The following is a 20,633-nucleotide window of genomic DNA, read 5'->3' as shown; positions in this document are numbered from 1 at the left end:
GCTGTGGGTAGGGCACGATCTATGGGATGGGTGGGGATCTGTGGGGAGAGGCCTACTGTCGGGGGTGGCACCTTCTACATTATTATATACTTGCCGGATGGATATATGTGAGTGGTGGATCTCGTGGTGGAGGCGGGGTTTGTGGGTGCGGTGTAATTTCACAGGAAGGGAGGGGGTGTACTGTGGGAGGAAATCCACTTGAGGGCGCTGTTTAACTTTGTTGAAAAACAGGTTTATACCTGCGGAGGTGTGAGATGTGTGGTTTTTCCCCCTAACAACACTCGGGGAATGGCCTAGATCGTTGTGTCAAAATTTCAAGACAATCAGTAAAGCGGTTACGGAGAAAAGTGGAGCACACACTTTTATGATTTTTACATTTTTTATATATCCTATATAATAATGTGCAAGTGTCTCTGCGTCCAGTCCCTGTGTCCCTGTGTCCACGCTACTGCGCATGTGCCCCACGGACACAGGGACTGGACGAAGAGACTGCACACGCGCTCCCCCCCCTCTGCCTCCTCCAACCACCACTCCCGGCCGGACACTGCCTCACTGCAGGGCACGTCGGGGAAGCGAGGGTGGAGGCCGGCGGAGGTGAATGGGGGGAGGAAGGGCGCCTTTGAGGAGCCCGGTCCGGCTCCCGCAGCCGCAGCCGCCACGGCCCCGGAGCCCGATGCCGCCATCTTGGTCCTCCTCCGCCTCCTCCTCACAACCCTCCCTGGCCCGTGAGAGGAGCAGCAGGGCGGCAGAGGCGGGAGGCCGTGAAGCAGCGGTGGCGAGGTGGGCGTTTGTGTCACGCGGAGAAACGGGGCTTCCCGCCTTGCCAACGCAGGGCTCGCGGCCGGCCCTGGTGCCGCCTCCAGCCAAGCCAGGCCAGGGCGGGGAAGGAGCCTCTCCTCCCCGGCGTAGGTCCCAGGGTTCAGAGAAGCGCTGCACAAGCGCTTCTCCAAACCCCTGGATGTCTCCTTCCTGTCGGCGGCTGGGGGAGAGGAAGGAAGGAGGAGAAAGGGCTGCTTTCTCCTCCTTCGTACCTGTCCCCCTGCCACTGACAGGAAGGACAGGTCCCGGGGTTCGGAGAAGCGCTGCGCAAGCACTCTCCGAACCCCGGGATGTTCTAGCGCCCGTTTACTCAATGGGCTGAATTACACTAGTATAGATATAAGGAGGAATGGGCAATGTTGATTGAATATTTCAAGAACCAGTATAAAGACATAGCTTAGGTCTCATATAAATCCAGCAGTTGAAGTAGATGATTATTTAATGGATAACAAATTGGATGCTTAAAAAGATGTGGATTACGCAATTAGTAGAAAAGCAAAGGAACCAGGAAAAGTGTGGAAGGAAAGTCATGTGCTATATGTATACATGTTGTATTTGGTATGAAGTTGTAAGTGGGGCAGGGGAAGAGGAGGGAAGGAGAGGGGGGGGCATTAAATATTGTCTCTGTTCCTGTTTTTGAAAATGCAAATAATTTTTTTAAAAAATGATCACCTCCCCACAGAGGGTAAATAGTAACATACATCTCAGTCTACTACCTTCTAAGAATATACAATAAAATAATACTGATACAGAAATAATAATTCAGGATGCTTTGCAACCATCCGTGCAGTTCTCCATGTGTTGCCTCGACGTACTATTATCTGCGCATGTACATGTGCAAATGATTTGCAGTGCTCCAATATCACTTTGTGTTTTCTGCAAAGTCTCCCAATTCTGCTTGGGTGTATTTACAGGATTTTATTATATACATATACATATATACATTATATACATATGTACAAAACTGAGCTACAGATTCCATGACCATTCAATCGCTTTCAGATCCCGGAAGTGCCGTACGCCGGGAACGCCTCCAACGACGCCACTTGGAGACCCAGAGTCTCCTTTCTTCCCTACGCTTCAAACCCCTACGCTTCAAACCCCCTTTGCATGGTCTTGCCGTATTCTCTGCTGACCCCTGGTGGTCCCGACAGCAGCGCATGGATACGCCGTTTACCTTCCTGCCAGAGCGGTACCTATTTATCTACTTGCACTTGACGTGCTTTCGAACTGCTAGGTTGGCAGGAGAAGGGACTGAGCAATGGGAGCTCACCCTGTCGCGGTGATTCGAACCGCCGATCTTCTGATCGGCAAGCTCTAGGCTCAGTGGTTTAACCCACAGCGCCACCCTAAAGCAGTTCTCAAATGTTGTCGTTCCTTCAATTTGGATGGAAAGGGAGTGACACAAGATTGAGGAAAGGCTTGTGGTAGGATCCACAGCAACAAAGAACCAAGAGAAGACATCCAAATTACAGCTCAATCTCCCCATCCCTTATTAAAGCTTTTAGTTGTGTATTTCTGGCACATTTCTGATTAATACAAACACATTTCTGAAAATCAGCTGCAAAGCAAAATTGGCCAAAATCCCTCAGAAAAACATGATTATCCTCAAATTCTAGTTACAGCTGGAGTCAGAATGGCAGGGTGAGAGCCAGGATTAACAAGCATCATAAACAGCATTAAAGGACAGGAGGGGCTCTAAGCCTCTGCAATTCACAGCAAAGCTTGGGCAGGCTCCTTCTGGTCTTATCTCACACACCAGGCTGGTGTGAAGCTGCAGAAATAAAGAATAGGAATGTTTCAAAGTTAAGCCAACATCATGGTGTGGCGGCATCAGCATTACGGAGCTAGTGGGAACCCAAAGGCCGTCTAGTCCAGCCTCGTAAGGAAAGCCACCATCCCTCATCATGTCAAATCAGACCTAAGATATGCTTGGATGAAAACCAAAATGGGCCTGCAGAGCAAATGCCTGCAGAGGGCAGCTCGAGCAAGTGAGCCAAGCTGCACACTTTGGGGGAATACCAGGAGAAATGGGAAGGAGAAATCCTTTTCCAGAACCCAAAATGTGATTATCTGTCATTCACATTCTCAGATGGAGGGGATCCTCTGTGGAGCTCAGATGGACAGACAGAATGTGTTACAAGAGCTTTTTTCAGCTCAATGGACACTCCAGAGTATGTCACTCTTGGAAACCCCAAGGTGGGTAACAGGAGAAGCTTTTCAGCATTTGGGGATGTTCCCCACAGAGTCTTCTGCAAGAGCCCCCCTTTGCCCCCACCTGCACCCCCACTTACCCCTGGTGGAGCTGTCAGACCCCTGGTCGCTTGCTGCAAAAGGGAGGAAACACGGGAGTCAGGATTCCAGGGCGGGAGATCCCATCCCCCCAGCCCTTCTCCTCCCTCCTTCCAACCCCATCCCAAATCAGTCTCAATCTGGGGACGTTGAGGGACAGGCAGCCCAGAGGCAAGGGGGCTCAAGGACAGCATTGGAGGGAGAAGCAGATGCTGGAGGGCAAAGAGAGATGGGCACAGCCTGGCATGGAGGCAGTGGGGGACTAGAGCTGGGGTGGGTGTGATTTGGGCAGGAATGGGGCAGAAAGGCAGAAGGCAGAGGGGGGAGCAGTGGTGCCAATTCAGGGGGGGGGGGAGTTCCTGACATTCACAGACTTGAGCCAGCCAACCAAATCTTTAGCTTCAGGTTCTAGTAAACAACCAGAGATCCCCCTCTCCCTGCACCCTCGGCTCTTCCTCCTGCTGCTGGTTGAAGCCCACCCCTCAGCCCATCTCAGAGTCTGTGGCCCTGAGGGACTCCTTGCTGTCCACAGACAGGCTTAAACTTTCCATCAGGGTCTTGTGCTCAAGGACTAGGTCACCACCATGTTTATTTTTGCCTGTTTGTAACCTGTTACTGCTCCATAGTGGGGAAAATATGTCAGACAGAGAGAGGGGAGGAGTCACTCACTTGAGGCAGCTTTGTAGGCTAATTCCTCGCTCCGTTTCCCTGAGAAGACAAAAGGAGAAGGTCAGAGCTGGAAGGGACCTCCAGAGGCCACACAATCCCATTTCGACAATCTGGCTCTCAGATGCTGAAACTTTCCTTGCAGATGCTCCTTGCCCAGAAGGGGAGCTTTTCAAGGAACTCAAGTTACAAAGAAGTAGGGGAAAAATGAGAAAATTAAATTAGAATATCAACACGGGGAAACGAGGCAGTGGATAAATTCCAAGAGGCTGGAAGGAAACATTATCCAGTCCCTTCACTCATTCCTTTTCAGATTATTATTTTGGTGATTCCCCAAATAAAAATACAAAATGAGAGCGCAAAATACATGGGCGTAGACAAGGGGCAGGAGGGGGCAGCTGCCACCCCAAAGCAGGGCTGGCGAAGCGGTCGTCAAGAGGCGTGACGTTCTGAAGGGCGCCAAAGAAGAGGCGGAGGCTGGACGCGGCGCTCTCGTCCGCCTCTGCCATGCCGTGCCACGGCTGGAGCCTCTTACCTGCTGGAGCGCTGCCCTCCAGAGCCTCGCCGGCAGCGCCGCCTCCACCATGCCGCCCTGCGCTGTGGCCAGAGTCTCCGTCCTGCTGGAGCCGCCCTCCAGTTGCTCCCCGCCCGGAGGGAGACGTCCCTTCTAGCCGGCTGGCTGTGGGCCGGGCGGAGGGAAAGCCAGCCAGCTTTGCACGGCTCTGGAGCTTTCCCTCCACCCGCCTCACAGCCAGCCGGCTAGAAGGAACGTCTCCCTTCTCCCCAGCTGGCTGTGGGGTGGGCGGAGGGAAAGCCCCAGAGCCGCGCAAAGCGTTTGGCTGGCTTTCCCTCCACCCTCCCCACAGCCACCCAGGGAGAAGGGAGACGTCCCTTTTAGCCGGCAATCGCAGAGGGGGAGGAGGGGATCGGAGCAGCCCGATTTTGGGCTGATCCTGGCACCCCCTCACCCCTGAACGACCATGGCTTTCCTTGCCCCACTGTGACCCCTCCCCTCCCATGCCTTGGCCCCGCCCCTTGCCCCCCCTAATTTTGATCTTGGCTACGCCCCTGGCAAAATACATAATAAAACAAAAACAAACCAGTTAACTCGCAATTAAAAGGCCAAAGGCCTGGTCAGAGAGAAACGTTTTTGCCTGGCACATAAAGACATGTAAGGAAGGCTCCCTGGTAAGTGTCTGCAGGATTGAAGGCACAGGATGGATTAAAACATCAGGTGGGAAGTGAATTTCCTGAGCACACAGTGAGTGCAAAGCAATGACCACCATGACTTTTGGCCCATGCTCAAAGGGTGCTTTTATGGAGAAGGGTCTCTGTAGAGATACAAGGGGCAGTTGCCAGGAAGGCTCCACCAGCACATTCCCAGTTGGAGGCTAAAACAGAAGGACACAGGAGAGGCAGCAAACACATCCAGGGTTTACTTACTGCGGATGATGAAGAAGATGATCCCAGAGACCAGGAAGATGGCAGCCAAGACACCCAAAATGGCTCCCACAATGAGCCCCAGGTTGACTAAAAGGGGACAAGAGACATTTTTATTCAGACTGGTGGCAGCAGCTCCCCAAGGCCTCAAGCAGACACTCTTTCTCTCTCCTAACAGGCCTCTCTGTAGTGGCCCTGATACAAGGGAGTTTTTCCCCACCAGAGTCCAACATTAGAGGTCTTCAAAATACAGTCATACCTCGGTTTAAGTACGCTTCGGTTTGAGTACTTTCAGTTTAAGTACTCTGCGGACCCGTCTGGAACGGATTAATCCACTCCATTACTTTCAATGGGAAAGTTCACTTCAGGTTAAGTACGCTTCAGGTTAAGTACAGACTTCTGGAACCAATTGTGTACTTAAACCGAGGTACCACTGTAACCAGTTTATTTAAAGAAGACAGTTGACAGGCACATCTGTTTTATCACAGACTCCAAAAGCAGGTCTCTTCCTCCTCATACACTTCAGCCTTCTCTGTCATGACCCTGAGAGGAAAGGATTCCCTCCCCTCTGAGACCCTCCAGAGCCCAATATTACAGGCCTTCAGGGAAGGCTCAAACCTTTAGGGAAAAGTGTGTTGTGTAGGGTTGCCATACATCCAGTTTTTTCTGGACACACCTTCTTTTTTCAGACTTAATATGTTTGTCCAGACAGATTCTTAAAATGAGGCAAAATGTCCAGGTTTTTTTGTTTCGGTGGAATTTCTGAAGTCCGTAGTGCTGGTGAGTGAGCACGAGACAAGAGCCCTGGTCCCCTCTACCCTGCCTGTGTCAGGGTTTGGCTCAAGGGCTGCTTCCATAATCCTTGTCACGACCACGTAGATCAGGCATGCCCAACCTTCAGCCCTCCAGATGTTTTGGACTACAATTCCCATCATCCCTGACCACTGGTCTTGTTAGCTAGGGATCATGGGAGTTGTAGGCCAAAACATCTGGAGGGCCGAAGGTTGGGCATGCCTGACGTAGATGATTCCCCTCAGGTTGCTTGTTATCGCGCCACAAATAACAGGAAGTGAGCATGGTGACCATTTTCTAAACCTCATTGGCGCCAGTAAATAGTAAAGGAAGCCTTGGGTCATTGTCGTTGCATTGAAAACAACTGGAAGTGTGGGTGGCAGCCATCTTAACACCCCTTCCATGTCTGTAAAGATACTTGAAGTGCCCCAGTCGTGGTGCCACAAATAACCAGAGGTGTGGCAAGCAGCCCCTTTCTTTAACCCTCTCTGGCACCTGTAGCAATTTTAACTGAAGTGTTAGGGAGAATTGTTTTTTCCCTTTTCTCTTTAGCCAAACCATTGAAGATCATAGTTACAATAAATGCAGCAAATATAAACAATAATTAATAAAGCAAACAAATACATAAATAAATAAATAGATAAATGAACATCATTATTTTGTTGTTGAAAGTAAAAACATTGCTAACTAGCAATGTATCACAGCTTCTTTAGCCTACATATAGTTGGGGTATTTGAAATGAGTCATCATAGCAATCAGTAGTTAAAAGGAGAAGTTGGCAAATGTGTCCTCTTTTTTGCAATTCAAAATATGGCAACCCTGACACCAGAGCTTGTGAGAGGCAGAGGGGTCCCAGGGAGAGCGGATAACCCAAAATGCCCCCCAAACAACCCTCATCTCCTCCCAAGGTGCCCACAAGTACATACAGAGCTGAAATTAGAAAGGGGGGGGTCTATTTCCACAGATGGATGCCAGAATAAAGTTTTATTGCACACACTGTGCTGACACATTTGATTTTGAAGAAGTATAATATCTGCCCACATCATGTAACATCATAACTACTTGGGCGTAAAGGCAAAAAAGTGACGGCCAAGTTTTACCTACGACATCCAATTTGAGTCCAAGGCCTATGAGACACTTGCCAGAAAAGGCTGCATCTCTGTCGAAATCTACAGATTCTGATTCAGTTGCTTGTCTTAAGAGACATAGACAGGATCCAACTGGGGGTTCCCCATCTGAGCTGTGCTGCTGCTGAAGGGAGGAGTTGGGTGAGAATCCCCCTCCCAGAGCCCACCCCTTCCCCTCCTGTCTGTCTGTCTGTCTGTCTGTCTGTCTCTCACCTGGATTCTCCCAGGCCACGTCCAGAGGCTTCTCCAGGCTGTCATGCTCCACGCGGCACCGGAAGCGATCCCTCTCCTCGGGGTCGATCTTGACACTGAGCAAGACATAGTAGGTCCCGTCTGAGTTGGGGGCGACCAATCCTCGGGAGGTGCCCTCCTGCCAGACCTCCCCGTCCTTCACCCAGTTGGCATCAATCTCCTTGGGGTAGAAGCCGTGGATTTGGCAAACAAGGGTCTCCAGGCTGTCATAGTCTGCCTTCCTGGTCACCTTCACCACCGGAGCCTCTGCAAAAATTGAAGCACTGGAGTTAACAAATAGACATCCACAACGGAAGCCGGAATGAATCCTGTATTTTTAAAGAGCAGAAATCCAGGAGGCCAGCTAGTCCTGCCTCCCAGAGTGTCAGAATGTCACACCTGCAGAAATTAAAAAGAACTGCGAATAAATGGGATTCCTCAACCTCCCTTGGCACCTTCCCCAGTCAGTGTCTATGGTGGAACTGTTTTCAGATGTTTTATCCTTTCTTTGACAAAGCAGACTCCTTTGGGAGGGAGGACTGGGTACAAATTAAATTCATTTATCATCTTGCAAAGCTCTAACACTATTCAAATATGACAACCTATGCTTCCTAGATCGTCCCAGGGAGCTGCCTCAAGGCTGAGGGGCAAATTTCACCAGGTCCCCAATGGCAGTACTTGAAAGGGCCCACTTGCCTTCTCCATGGCAGCCTCCCCTGGAGTGGAAATGGCAGACCACGAGGCCCAGTAAGCTAGCAACTTAGGCACATTTAATCCTCCTGTATGCGGATGACGCCCTCCTCTTAGCTACCTCCCCCATTGGGTTAAGAAGGATGCTTCGAGCTCTTCATGAATACGTGACCCAACACGAGCTCCATCTTAATTATGCCAAGACCAAAATAATGGTCTCTGCTGCTCAACCAAAACCTAATTTGTGGTCAATTAATGGTATTCCCATAGAGCAGGTTAGTTGCTTCAAATACCTGGGTCAGATAGTTCGATCAAACAGGTCCTTCTTGGCACACAGAGAATATATAGCCACAAATGCTTCTAAAGCAGCTCTGTTGATTAGATCCCTGTATTCCAAGAAACAGGCACAAACAGTAGATGTTGCCCTGCGACTCTTTAAAATGAAAGTTCTCCCACTACTTCTGGTGGGCATTGCCTTGGGTTCGCGTAGGGACTTTGTAAGATTGGAATCTATCCAATCACAATTCCTCAGGGCCATTCTCAGGATCCCCCCTTCTGTTGCGGGTGCGATCATGAGATTGGAGACCCGTTGCCAAGCCTTTACGTATGTGGCTCTGAAAGCGAAATTATGGCTATGGCTCAAACTATGTTTCAGACCGATGGGTTTGGCCCCCCTGATTCTGAGGGATAATTTTAAATCTCCATAGGAAAGGGAAGTGGTAGAGGAAGTGCAAAAGTGCGGTCTGTCCTCCCTTTATATTGAGTCCATGACATACGGCCGCGCTAAAGCGATGATCGCTCAGAGATTGGGGGATATCGCCAGACAGGAAGACATAGCCCGCGTGAAATCTGGGGTGTTTTTAGGGGAGCAGGTGTATTGGTCTGCACCAGCCCGTTACCTGGCGGATATCCACTACGTGGAATACCGCAGACTTAATTACTGTGGCTAGACTGAATGTCCTTGATTCGGCGGTTTTGAGGCGAAGATTTGGAGGAGTCCCATACAGTCAGAGAATGTGCCATTGTGCCTTGGGTGAGGTAGAATCCATAGAACACATTCTACTGAGTTGTCCCTTTTATAATGATTTAAGGCAATATCTTATAGACCTGTATTTATCTCAGTTTAGTTCCCGACCAAGAGAACGGCAGGCAGCATATTTGCTCAACAAGCCCACTGGGAAAATAACCTTCTCAGTGGCTAAATTCCTCTTCCTGGCGCTCAAGTGTCGGAAACGTATAATCGAATGTCTTGATGTGGGTTATCTGTAGGAGGTTTAGTAGCGCGGTCATACCCCATTTATGTATCCCACTGATGCCTTCAGTTTTATATTTTTATATTTTTATGTATCCCTCTAATGCCTTCAGTTTTATACGTCTATCTTTGTATTGAGAAATGTTTTTTGTTTCTGACTATCGGTCGAATCAAGTATATTGATTGATAGGCACATTTAACTTGTGCAAATACAGCTTGACACACTTTGCAAAAAATATTGTAAAAACCAAAAACAGGGCGGGAAGAGGGCGGGCGTCCAGGGAAGAAGGACTTTGGCAAACCCAATCGCCTTAGAATCCAATGTGTTTTGACTATACACGATTTTGGCTTTAGGCACGATCCTCAGAATGTAACCTGTGAGGGACAAGGGATATAGGGAGGTCCCTCCCATCTTGAGGTCCAGCCCATCGCCAAGTGCTGGGGAAAGCAGGGAGAGTTCCGACTCAAGTGGAGAAGCAGGAAGTGGTGCCCGAGGCTCAGGCAAGGTAGCGGAGCCACAGCCCAAGGTGGGACAGGAAGGGGGAAGCAAGGGGGGCAGGCCGATCCCCCCAACTCCGGAATTGCGCAGGAAGCGTAGGGGGAAGAGGCTGGGTCTCCCCAAGTTGTTATGTTGGAGAAAGACGCGCCAAACCCCATTCGGAGGTTCTGACTCAAGCGGATAAGATGTGTCTCTGTAAATAGCATTGCCTTTAGCACTGTAAATACGCAGCACCAATAAAAAGATAAAATGCAGAGCAGTGTGGAGTCGTTACTCTGAAGTAGCCCGCCCAGGCCACTGTGACAGCAACCTCCGAATCTTTTTTGGGGGGCTACTTTGGAGTTGCTGGGATGAGCGCGCAGGAAGCGGAGAAATGGCGGCAGCTCGCGGAGCAAGCCCAGCAAGAGCTACAGCAACTGGCGGTGCAGGCACAGGGAGAATTAAAAGCGGCCAAAGAGGAGACGCGGAAAAGCCAGGAGGAGAGGCAGAATCTCCTTAACCAGGTGAGATCGCTACAGGAGAAAGAGCAGCAGTTAAGAGCGCTAGCAGTGGAGCTACAAAACAAGTTGGATGCAGAGAAAGACAAGGGCGGGGGGGGGGGGCCCAACTCCAAGTACTACCGGGAAGGAGAGCGGGGACCCTAGTAAGCAAGTTCAACGGAGACCCGAGGGAATATCAGGGCTTTGAGACTGAGATATTGTACGCCCTTGAGCTGCACAATGATGAATTCCCCGATGATGCGCACAGAATAGCGTTTATAGTGGAGCATCTCACCGGAGCAGCAAGGGAATGGCTCAGACCGTTAATCGCGGCAAAAAACCCTTGCATGAAGAATGTCAAACTATTTTTAGAAGCTTTAAAAATAATGTATGCGTCTGATAGCCATATGGACCATACCAAAGAGGAACTTCATAATTTACGCCAGGGAAAAATGACAGTTCGCGAATACTGGGCGAAATTCACCATGCTGGTGCACAAGCTGGGGTGGGAGCTTCACTTGCCTCCGATGGAAGTTGCGTTCTATTTGGGATTGCATGCTGATGTGAAGGATGAGCTCTCGAGAGGTCCGAAGCCCAAGAATATGGATGAGTTGAGTAAAGCAGCTTTAGCGGTGGGGGTGAGGCAGGAATCTCGATGGAACGACAAGCAGACAACGCGCACAACATGGCCTTGGTTCCCACGGTCGCAGGAGAAGCCACTCCCCCAACAGCCATCCCAGGCCACGCCTGGGGCCGGGGCAGACCAGGAACCCATGCAAATTGATAGCGCGCGCACGCGGGCTTTTCAAACCCCAGCGGCGCCAAGACGCAAGGAGGGAAGGGGCGGGAACTGCTTCCTCTGCAACTCCCCTCTTCACCTAGTCAGAAACTGCCCCCACCGCAGGGAATGGCAAGGGAAGGCGGGAACGGTTGTGCCCTCCCCCACTGACGCAGCACCACAGCAGGGAAACGAGACAGCCTGGCTGCAGGAGACAAGGGGCAGCAGCCAGGCGCAATCGGCAGACAGCAGCCCCAGCCCGCCCACCCGCACAGCGAGGAACAGCACCAGCCCAGCCCCCCCAGAGCAGGGGTGGTTCTAGAAGTGACGCTAACGCTCCCAAATGGGTACCCCCTGACGGTTTTAGCCCTAATCGACAGTGGTGCCTCTGCAAACTTTTTTTCGATGGAATTTGCTGAAGCACACCAGATCCAACTTCTGCAGCTGGACTTTCCCCTGCACGTCTCCACCATTGACGGCAGGGAGTTGCTGGGAGGGGCCATCACCCACCAGACCCCCCCCCATGAGAATGACAGTGGGAAGGCACTCTGAGACACTGGCATTCAACGTCACCACCATCTCAGACCCCCCCCCCATCGTCTTGGGCATGAGCTGGCTGGCGCGCCATGACCCCTCCATCAGTTGGCACCAGAGATGCATCACGTTTGGATCAGACTTTTGTCTGGAACATTGCATGCAGCGCCAACCAGGGGAGGGGCCACCGATAGCCACGGTAGCCACCATGCACGTTAAGGGGGGAGAGGCGATTCCCAAACAGTATTGGGACCTACAGGAGGTCTTCAGCGAAGCGGGGTCCGACCACCTGCCCCCGCACAGGTCCTTTGATTGTCAGATCAACCTGATACCAGGGGCAACGCTACCCCCTGCCAAACTGTACTCCATGTCGGATCAGGAACTGGAGGATCTGCGGGCGTTCATCGACAAGAACCTCAAGCGGGGGTTCATCAGAGAAAGCAAGGCAGCAGGGGGCAGCCCGGTCTTCTGGGTGGACAAGAAAGACACGCAACAGCGCCGTCTGGTGGTGGATTTTAGGCGCCTGAACAGCATGACGGAACCCGTGGCGTTTCCAATGCCCAGAGTGGACGATCTGCTGACAGCAGCGCGCAGGGGCAAGATCTTCACCAAGCTCGATCTACGGGGAGCGTACAACTTGATCAGGATCAGGGAAGGCGATGAGTGGAAGACCACGATGTTCACGCCTCTGGGCTCTTTTGAATACCTGGTGATGCCCTTCGGTTTGCAAGGGGGCTCAGCATGCTTCCAGGCCTTCATGCACCACGTCCTAGGCTCACTCCTCTTCAAGAACTGCTTGGTCTTCCTGGATGACATCCTTATCTACTCCAATGACCCAGTACAACACGTGAAGGATGTCAGGGAAGTGTTGCAGCGCCTGAAGGAGCACCACCTGTATGTGAAGCTGGAGAAGTGCAAGTTTCACACCAAGGAGGTGGACTTCCTGGGCTACAAGCTGTCAGACAAGGGGCTGTCAGACAAGGACAAGCTGTCAGACAAGGACAAGGTGCAGGCCATCCTGGACTGGCACAGCCCCAGGACGCGCAAAGATGCCCAACGCCTACTAGGCTTCGCCAACTTCTACAGGAAGTTCATCAAGAACTTCTCTCGTGTTACGGCTCCCATCACTGACTGCCTGAGAGGCAAGCAGAAGTTCAGGTGGACACCAGAGGCGCAAGCAGCATTCAAAGACCAAGAGGGTGTTCGCCTCAGACCAGAACCTGTTCCACGTGGTACAGCACGCGCCCCTACGCGTCGAGACCGATGCTTCAGACCGAGCGGTGGGCGCCATTTTGCTGCAACTGGATGCCAACAGAGAATGGAGACCCTGTGCCTTTTTCTCCAGAAAGCTGACCCAGCCAGAGTGCAACTACACGGTGTTTGATAAGGAACTTTTGGCGATCCATTCTGCGTTTAAACACTGGAGACACTTCCTGGTGGGCGCCAAGCACCCCATCCAGGTGTGCACGGACCACAAGAACCTGGAGTTCTGGAGAACAGCCAGGGTGCTCAACCAGCGGCAGATACGGTGGGCAGAGTTCTTCCCGCACTTCAACTTCTCCATCCACTACATACCAGGGGAGCAGAATGTCAGGGCGGATGCCCTCTCTCGTAAGCCTGAGTACATGGAGGAGGAGTTGCCACCAGTATCCCGACACGTGTTTCCCCCGTCGGCATGGTCCTGCGGAGCAGCAGTGGTGAGCGAGGCGGAACTCACAGCACTGACGGCAGCAGATGAGTTCGCCACCCGCATCTTCAGAGAGCTGCGAGGGGGGAGGGAGCAAGCAAAAGACTTTGCGGAACGAAGGGGGTTGCTTTTTTACAGGGGAGCCCTGTACCTGCCCACCACCCAGCTCAGAGGTAAGGTCCTCAAGCAGCTACACGACAACCCAACGGCGGTTGAGACACTTCTGGTGGCCAGGGGTGCGGGAGGATGTCCGAGACTATGTAAGGGGCTGTGACACCTGCCAGCGAGCTAAGGTAGTCAGAGCAGCACCAGCAGGGTTGCTGGAGCCATTAGCCACACCGCACAGGCCATGGGAAGTAGTGTCCATGGACTTCATCATAGACCTGCCTTCTTCCAGGGGCAAGACCGCAGTGTTGGTGGTGGTGGACCTCATGTCCAAAATGTGCCATTTTATACCGTGTGCCAGGGCGGTCTCTGCAGAAGAGACAGCCAAACTGTTCGTTGACCACGTATTCAGACTGCATGGGTTACCCTTAAGGGTTATTTCGGACAGAGGCCGACAATTTGTTTCCAGGTTCTGGCGGCGGCTCATGAGCCTCCTGCAGGTGGAGGTCAGCTTGTCGACGGCTCGGCACCCGCAAACCAATTGACAGGCGGAGAGGGTCAACGCCATTCTGCAGCAGTACCTGAGATGCTACGTCAGCCAGAGGCAAACGGACTGGGTGGATCGCCTGCCACTGGCAGAATTTGCCTACAACAATGCAGTGCACGTCTCCACAGGGGTGTCGCCCTTTAAGGCCAACTACGGGCGCGACCTCAGATCTTTCCCAGAGAGGGAGGGGGAGGAGGAGGGCCCACAGGCAGAGGATTGGGCGGAGGAACTGGAGACGGTGCACCAGCAACTCAGAGAACACTTGGAGAGGGCCAAGGAAGCGTACAAGAAGGGGGCAGATCGCCACAGGCGACCGGGGGAGGTCATCAGGGTGGGGGACAAGGTGTGGTTGTCCTCTGAGGGCCTTCCCACCAGAGGGCGGTGCAAAAATTTGGCGCCCAGAAGGTTGGGCCCCTTCACAGTTACGCAACAGGTCAACCCGGTAGCCTTCAGGCTGGAACTGCCGGGAGACATGAGGATGCACCCAGTGTTTCATAGATCACTGCTGTCGCCGTACAGGGAAAGCAGCCGGTTCCAGGGCAGCGAACAGCCCCCCGACGGAGGGGGGGAGAGGGGAGGCAGGGAGCAACTCAATGAAGCCACGGCCATCCTTGATTCACGAAGAGGGGTGAGGGGCCTGGAGTACCTCATGGCATGGGAGGATGCCCCGCCGTCCCAGAATGAATGGGTACCAGCCACGGAAATACAGGAGGAATTCTTAGTGGAAGAATTCCACGCCCTCTTCCCCCACAGGCCCAAGCCCTGGCACATGGAAAGGGATGGAGAGGGGGAAGGGCCAGAGGAAAAGGGCGCAGAGAGTAGTTCCCCATGGAGGTGGGAAGCGGAGTTTGAGGATCCTGAGGACGAGGTTTGGGTTTCTTCGAGGTCCACCACGTCAGAGGCAGGGGAGGACTGGCAGCATATTTTTACTCCCACCAGCTCTGATGCCACGGAATTTTTGGGCTTTCCGTCTTCTCAGGGGGAAGGAGGAAACTCGCTGGATTGGGGGGAGGTGTTCACACCCACGGGCTCCGACAGCACAGACTTTTTAGGTTTTCAGTCGCCCCCGACACCCTCAGAAACTCTCGGGAGGGGCTTGGGAGGGGGGTGGATGTGAGGGACAAGGGATATAGGGAGGTCCCTCCCATCTTGAGGTCCAGCCCATCGCCAAGTGCTGGGGAAAGCAGGGAGAGTTCCGACTCAAGTGGAGAAGCAGGAAGTGGTGCCCGAGGCTCAGGCAAGGTAGCGGAGCCACAGCCCAAGGTGGGCCAGGAAGGGGGAAGCAAGGGGGGCAGGCCGATCCCCCCAACTCCGGAATTGCGCAGGAAACATAGGGGGAAGAGGCTGGGTCTCCCCAAGTTGTTATGTTGGAGAAAGACGCGCCAAACCCCATTCGGAGGTTCTGACTCAAGCGGATAAGATGTGTCTCTGTAAATAGCATTGCCTTTAGCACTGTAAATACGCAGCACCAATAAAAAGATAAAATGCAGAGCAGTGTGGAGTCGTTACTCTGAAGTAGCCCGCCCAGGCCACTGTGACATAACCCTTGTTTAAAAACCCCATACATGCATTTGCTCAGATCTCTCTAAGCACGGCTAATACATATGTTCTAGTTACAGGTAGGTAGCCGTGTTGGTCTGAGTCGAAACAACACGGATCACCCCTTCCACCACCCTTCCGAGTGATACCCCCTCCCCACTCCCTCCCCACCCTTTCTCTACATAAGCGCCTGGGGACTCCTGTTTCAGTGCATCTGAAGAAGTGTGCATGCACACGAAAGCTCATACCAAAATAAAAACTTAGTTGGTCTTTAAGGTGCTACTGAAGGATTTTTTTTATTTTAATACATATGTGTCATTCCTCAAAATGGAAGCCGCCCAGAGTGGCTGGGGTACAAATACTAGATTATTTATTTTTATTTTTATTAATTTTCATTTTAGCAAAGCTAATAAAGAGACAGGAAGAAAGCTAGTAAAAACACTTGATCATGTGATTGGCTCCTGTGCCAGATTGCTGAAGGCGGAAGAGTGGACTGTACCATTTCAAGGCATGGGATTGAGGAAGGTGAATGTTCCCCATGGAAAAAAGTAATATTCCTCACAAATAAAAAATATATAAAGGTAGAAGAGGGAATTCCCATATTCTATCACTATGTGCAGGTTTTCTGCTTCTAGGCCATGAGTGGCTAAACTACAGTCTTAGTTTGGGGGCTGCATCCTGCCCTCTAAGACATATTTTATGGGCTCCCCACACATTTTCTATTTTTTTTTTAAGGTTTAATTTCTGTAGTTTTAAAGACTTTCCCCATACGTATGTGGCAAAGCCAATAGGTTTTTTGTATCCCCCCCTCAAATCTGTCCTCTTCATTTTTTCTTTATTTCCTTCCATTTAAAACTAATTTTGCTTTACTGGCCTCTTCCCTGCTGTTTCTTTGTGCCCCCTCCCTTATTCTCCTCCCAGAGTCCCAAACATCTTTCTGCCGCCACCACAAGGAAAAGTGTTTGCTGTTTGGTCTAGAAAGGAAGACTGTTAAGGGGGGGGGAGCTGGTAGGGAAACTGCTCCACTGAGCCCCCCTCCCCACCCCACTACCCCTACCCCTCACCTGTCCTCAGCAGAGTCTCATTCCCATAGTCCAGGTATCTCTGCAGCCACTCAATGCACTCCTCCTCCAGGTAGGCTTTCAGGTACTGGTTCTGGGCCAATTCGGCATCCCACTTCCTCTTGATCACTTGGGCCTCTGTATCAGCTGCCGTCCAGGTGAGGGTCTCCATGTCGAGGGCGATGAAGTCCCTCCCATCATAGCTGTACTGCCTATATCCTCTTTTGCGCCCGTCTGACATCAGCTCACAGCCAAGCATCATCTGATAGGTGTGGATCCCTGGAAGAACCAAAAGAGGCCCAGGAGGTCAAGGGGGGATCAGAGCAGCCCCTCCCCCATCAGCAAAAGAGTCCAGGAAAAAGGATTTATTGGCCTCAGACTCAGGGAGCAGTCAGAAGTGATAAAAATCAACCAGCATTTTATCTTTTTGAAGGCTCATCCGCACAACACGTTCACTGAGGCAAACACTACAATCCTGAGCCTCTAAAGTCCCCCTTTCATTGCCCTCCTCTCTCTCATCACCCCACACTTTCTCCCCCCCCCCCAATCCCTAGTGGATTCTCCCAACTCCCTGGAGGCAGGGGAGGGGTTGGTGGGTTTCCCCCCCTGTCCAAGAGGAGCATCCATTGCGATTTCGCAGTCTGTCCGTCTTTCCCCTTATATTGAATTACGCCTCAATATATTTAACATAAATGTTAAAAAGTCTCCATCCATCCAATATTTCAAGATGGCACGCAAACATCATTCTCCCCACCCCCCCCCAATAAAAAGATAGACATGTCTTTGTATGGAATAATATTCTAAAAAGCAAACTGGGGATCATGTAATGTTGCATAATTGAATATAATGCATAATTTTAAATTCTTTTATTCTTTTTCTTGCACAAGAACCACAGCAAGCAACACAATTTGAACAGCTGCTATCAGCATTGACTGATATAAAGACAGAATTAAAATCTAATACCAATGAGGTTAAAGCAGTCTCAAAAAGATTGGATAGTCTTGATGGAACGTAAAAGCAAATACAGAAGCAATACAGGAAATAAAGAAAAATTCCGAGACGATGAATAAAGCGGTGCAAGAAAATAAAGTACAATTACAAGGAGTGGAAGCAAGAATACAATATTTAGAAGCACATAAGATACAATTGGAACATCAGGAGGAGGCGACACAAATTGTGATTGCGTTTTTGCAGATGAGGGAGAGAGAATCTTTTCTGCGCCTGAGAAATTTTCTGGAGATGGAGAAGGCCAATTTGAAATAATTAATAATTGAAGATTTTGCAGCACAATGGAATTTGGAAAAAGAAGAGCTTGACAAGACGATTGTGAAAGCATATAGACTTTGACCAAGAGGTCAGAAAGGATCTAAGATATTGGGAGATTGCATCGTGGAATTTCAGACCAGAGCACAAAGAGACAAAATATTAGATTTACATTTTGGAAATAATCTGAGGATAAAAGGAAAACAAGTAGTCTTGTTTGAAGAAATCTCGAAACTGTTCCTTAGATTTAGGAGCAATTATCTGGACTTGGCAACTGCACTAAGAAGAAAAGGCATTTCCTTTTGCTGGGAATTTCCACAAGGCCTTTTCTTCAAATACAAGGACAGGAATATAAAGATCAAGAATCCAAAGGAGGAGAAGAAGTTCTTGGACAAGTACGCAAAGGATCTCGAATTGGATTTGTCAGGAGAATTACTTGGAGCAGAAGGAGGAGTAGACCCAAATTCAGCATGTGTTAGTAAAACAGAATATAGATGTGATTTGTCTCCAAGAGACACATGTGAAAAGGACTCACAAGAAACTTTTAATAAATAAAAAACTGAGTCAAGCCTACATTTCATCTGATAAAGTAAAAAAAAAAAGAGGAGTGGTAATTTATGTAAAAGATAAATTGGAGTCAAAATTGATATTTAAAGATGAGGAAGGTAGATATGTGGCAGTGGAAGTTACAGCACAAGGCGAAAAATATCTATTTCTTGGAATCTATGCACCGAGCAAGCAAAGGCCGAATTCTTCAAAATTCTTCAAAAAGATCCTCAATGTTTTATTGGACTATATGGATTACAAAATTGTCATGATCTCAGAGACAAAAAAATCACAAATGAAGGAAGACTACCAAAGACATTTTTCAAGATGGTGGATAATTTTGACATGATAGATGCATGGAGAACAAAAAATCCTTTGGAAAAAGATAGCACTTCTTATTCAGATTCTCAAAAATTGTGGTCCAGAATAGATTATATATGGATATCTAGAGATTTGCCCCCGAAAATATCACAAGCACAGATTTTCCCAAGGACTTGTTCTGATCATAATGCTGTATGTATGGACTTAAGGTTGACTCTGCAGGGTTCTTTTAGATGGAGGATGAATGATGCCTTAATGAGAAATGAGGAAGTGGTAAAGAAGGCCCAAAAAACCCTAAAGGACTATTTTGAAATTAATTTGAATACGGAGACAGAGAAAAGGGTAATTTGGGATGCAAGCAAGGCAGTCCTTGTCAGGAGTATGGGCTCTGGGGCCTATAGTGCTTTGCAGGACTGGGGCCTGCCTCAGCTTGTGCTGGAGAAGCAAGGAGTGGCCACTCAGGTGAGGCCACTTGATAACTCACTGCACCTGGTGGCAAGAGCTGGGAGGGATAAAAGCTCAGCATTTTCCTTCAGCTCTTTGCCACAGCAACGCGATTCCTGCCTTGTTGCATCTGGCCGCCTGTTCCTTGATCCTTCGCCTTGGACCTTCGCCTTGCCGATGCCTTGCTCCTCGACCTTCAGACCCTCGCCTTTGTGACACCTTGCTTCCTGACCTTTCGTTCTTCGACCCTGTGACTTCCTGCTGCTTGACCCGCAGCTCCACGCCACCTGGACTCCCATTCCTGCTTCCACCCTGCCATCTTGCCTCTGGTCCCGACGTCCTGAATCGGGACTGCTACCTCCCGCCGACCAGACCGTGACAGTCCTGAGAGGTTTCTTGATTCAACAAAATGCGGTAAGGAAAAAGCAACAAAATGAGGGAAAAGAAATTGTCACAATTGAAAGAAAAAGAGAAAAAATTGAGGTCAGATCCAAAAAAACAGCAGATTCAAAAAAGTATTAAGTTATTGCAAGTGCAGTATTCACAACAAATAAATCAAGAAATAGAATGGAAGATCAAAATGATGAATCAAAGGACTTATGAATCAGCCAATAAATGTGGAAAATTGTTAGCATGGCAGTTGAAGAGACAAAAATTAAGTACGATAACAACCATTAAATTAGAAGACAAAATAGTACAGAACCCTGCAGAGATAAGGAAATGTTTTCAGAGTTATTAAAACAGCTATACAAAAAGATAAAGAACAAATGGATAAGATCGAGTAATTCCTGGGGAAAACGGACTGCAAAAGATTCCAGTTGAAAAGAGGAACCTACTGACTTATAGAATAACAAATCAAGAAGTGGAGTCTGCAATTAATCAATTGAAACTAGGCAAGGCACCAGGACCAGATGGACTGGCATCAAAATATTGTAAAACAATGGAAGACTGGCTAATAGAACCATAAGTAGATGTCTGCAACAAAATATTAAGAGGGGACAAAGCAACCAAGACCTGGAGAGATGCTTATGTAACTCTGATTCCAAAACCAGACACAGATAGAATACAGATGAAAAATTATCGCCCAATATCTTTGTTGAATGTGGATTACAAAATTTTTGCAAGTACTGTATTTTGGCCACAATATTGAAGGTGGTGTTAAAAGACCAGATTCATCAAGATCAGGCAGGTTTTCTGCCTGCAAGACATATGAAAGATATTAGAAATGTAATTGATGTTCTAGAAAAATTGGAAGTAAGGATTAATACCAAAGCAGCATTAGTATTTATTGATGCAGAGAAGGCCTTTGATAATGTTTCTTGGAATTTTATGTTAAAAAAATTCAGAAAATATGGAGGTGGGGCAAGGTTTTATAAATGGTATAAAAGCAATCTATTCTGATCAAAAAGCAAAAATTATTGTAAATAATGTGGTCTCAGAAGAAATTAGAATTGAAAAAGGTACCAGGCAAGGGTGCCCACTTTCCCCTCTGCTTTTTATAACTGTACTGGAGGTCTTGCT

At 49.6% G+C, this 20,633-nt stretch overlaps 1 protein-coding gene across 1 annotated transcript in view; it reads right to left on the bottom strand.

The window, feature by feature from the left end:
* Positions 1-2,288: 2,288 nt before the first annotated feature.
* Positions 2,289-20,633, bottom strand: part of LOC118080190 (uncharacterized) — a 51,717-nt gene continuing 33,372 nt past the window's right edge. The window contains exons 11-16 of the mRNA XM_088662520.1: positions 16,542-16,817; positions 7,350-7,634; positions 5,221-5,307; positions 3,781-3,819; positions 3,114-3,146; positions 2,289-2,593 (exon numbers count right to left, since the gene is read on the bottom strand). Of these exons, the coding sequence (XP_088518646.1) occupies positions 2,571-2,593; positions 3,114-3,146; positions 3,781-3,819; positions 5,221-5,307; positions 7,350-7,634; positions 16,542-16,817 (743 nt within the window). The 3' untranslated portion in view covers positions 2,289-2,570. The remainder of the gene's footprint in view (positions 2,594-3,113; positions 3,147-3,780; positions 3,820-5,220; positions 5,308-7,349; positions 7,635-16,541; positions 16,818-20,633) is intronic.

This window comes from Zootoca vivipara, chromosome 2 (assembly GCF_965207765.1).
Source record: "Zootoca vivipara chromosome 2, rZooViv2.hap1.1, whole genome shotgun sequence".
In the NCBI taxonomy this organism is placed as follows: domain Eukaryota; kingdom Metazoa; phylum Chordata; class Lepidosauria; order Squamata; family Lacertidae; genus Zootoca; species Zootoca vivipara.
This window is presented reverse-complemented; position numbering and strand designations above follow the sequence as displayed.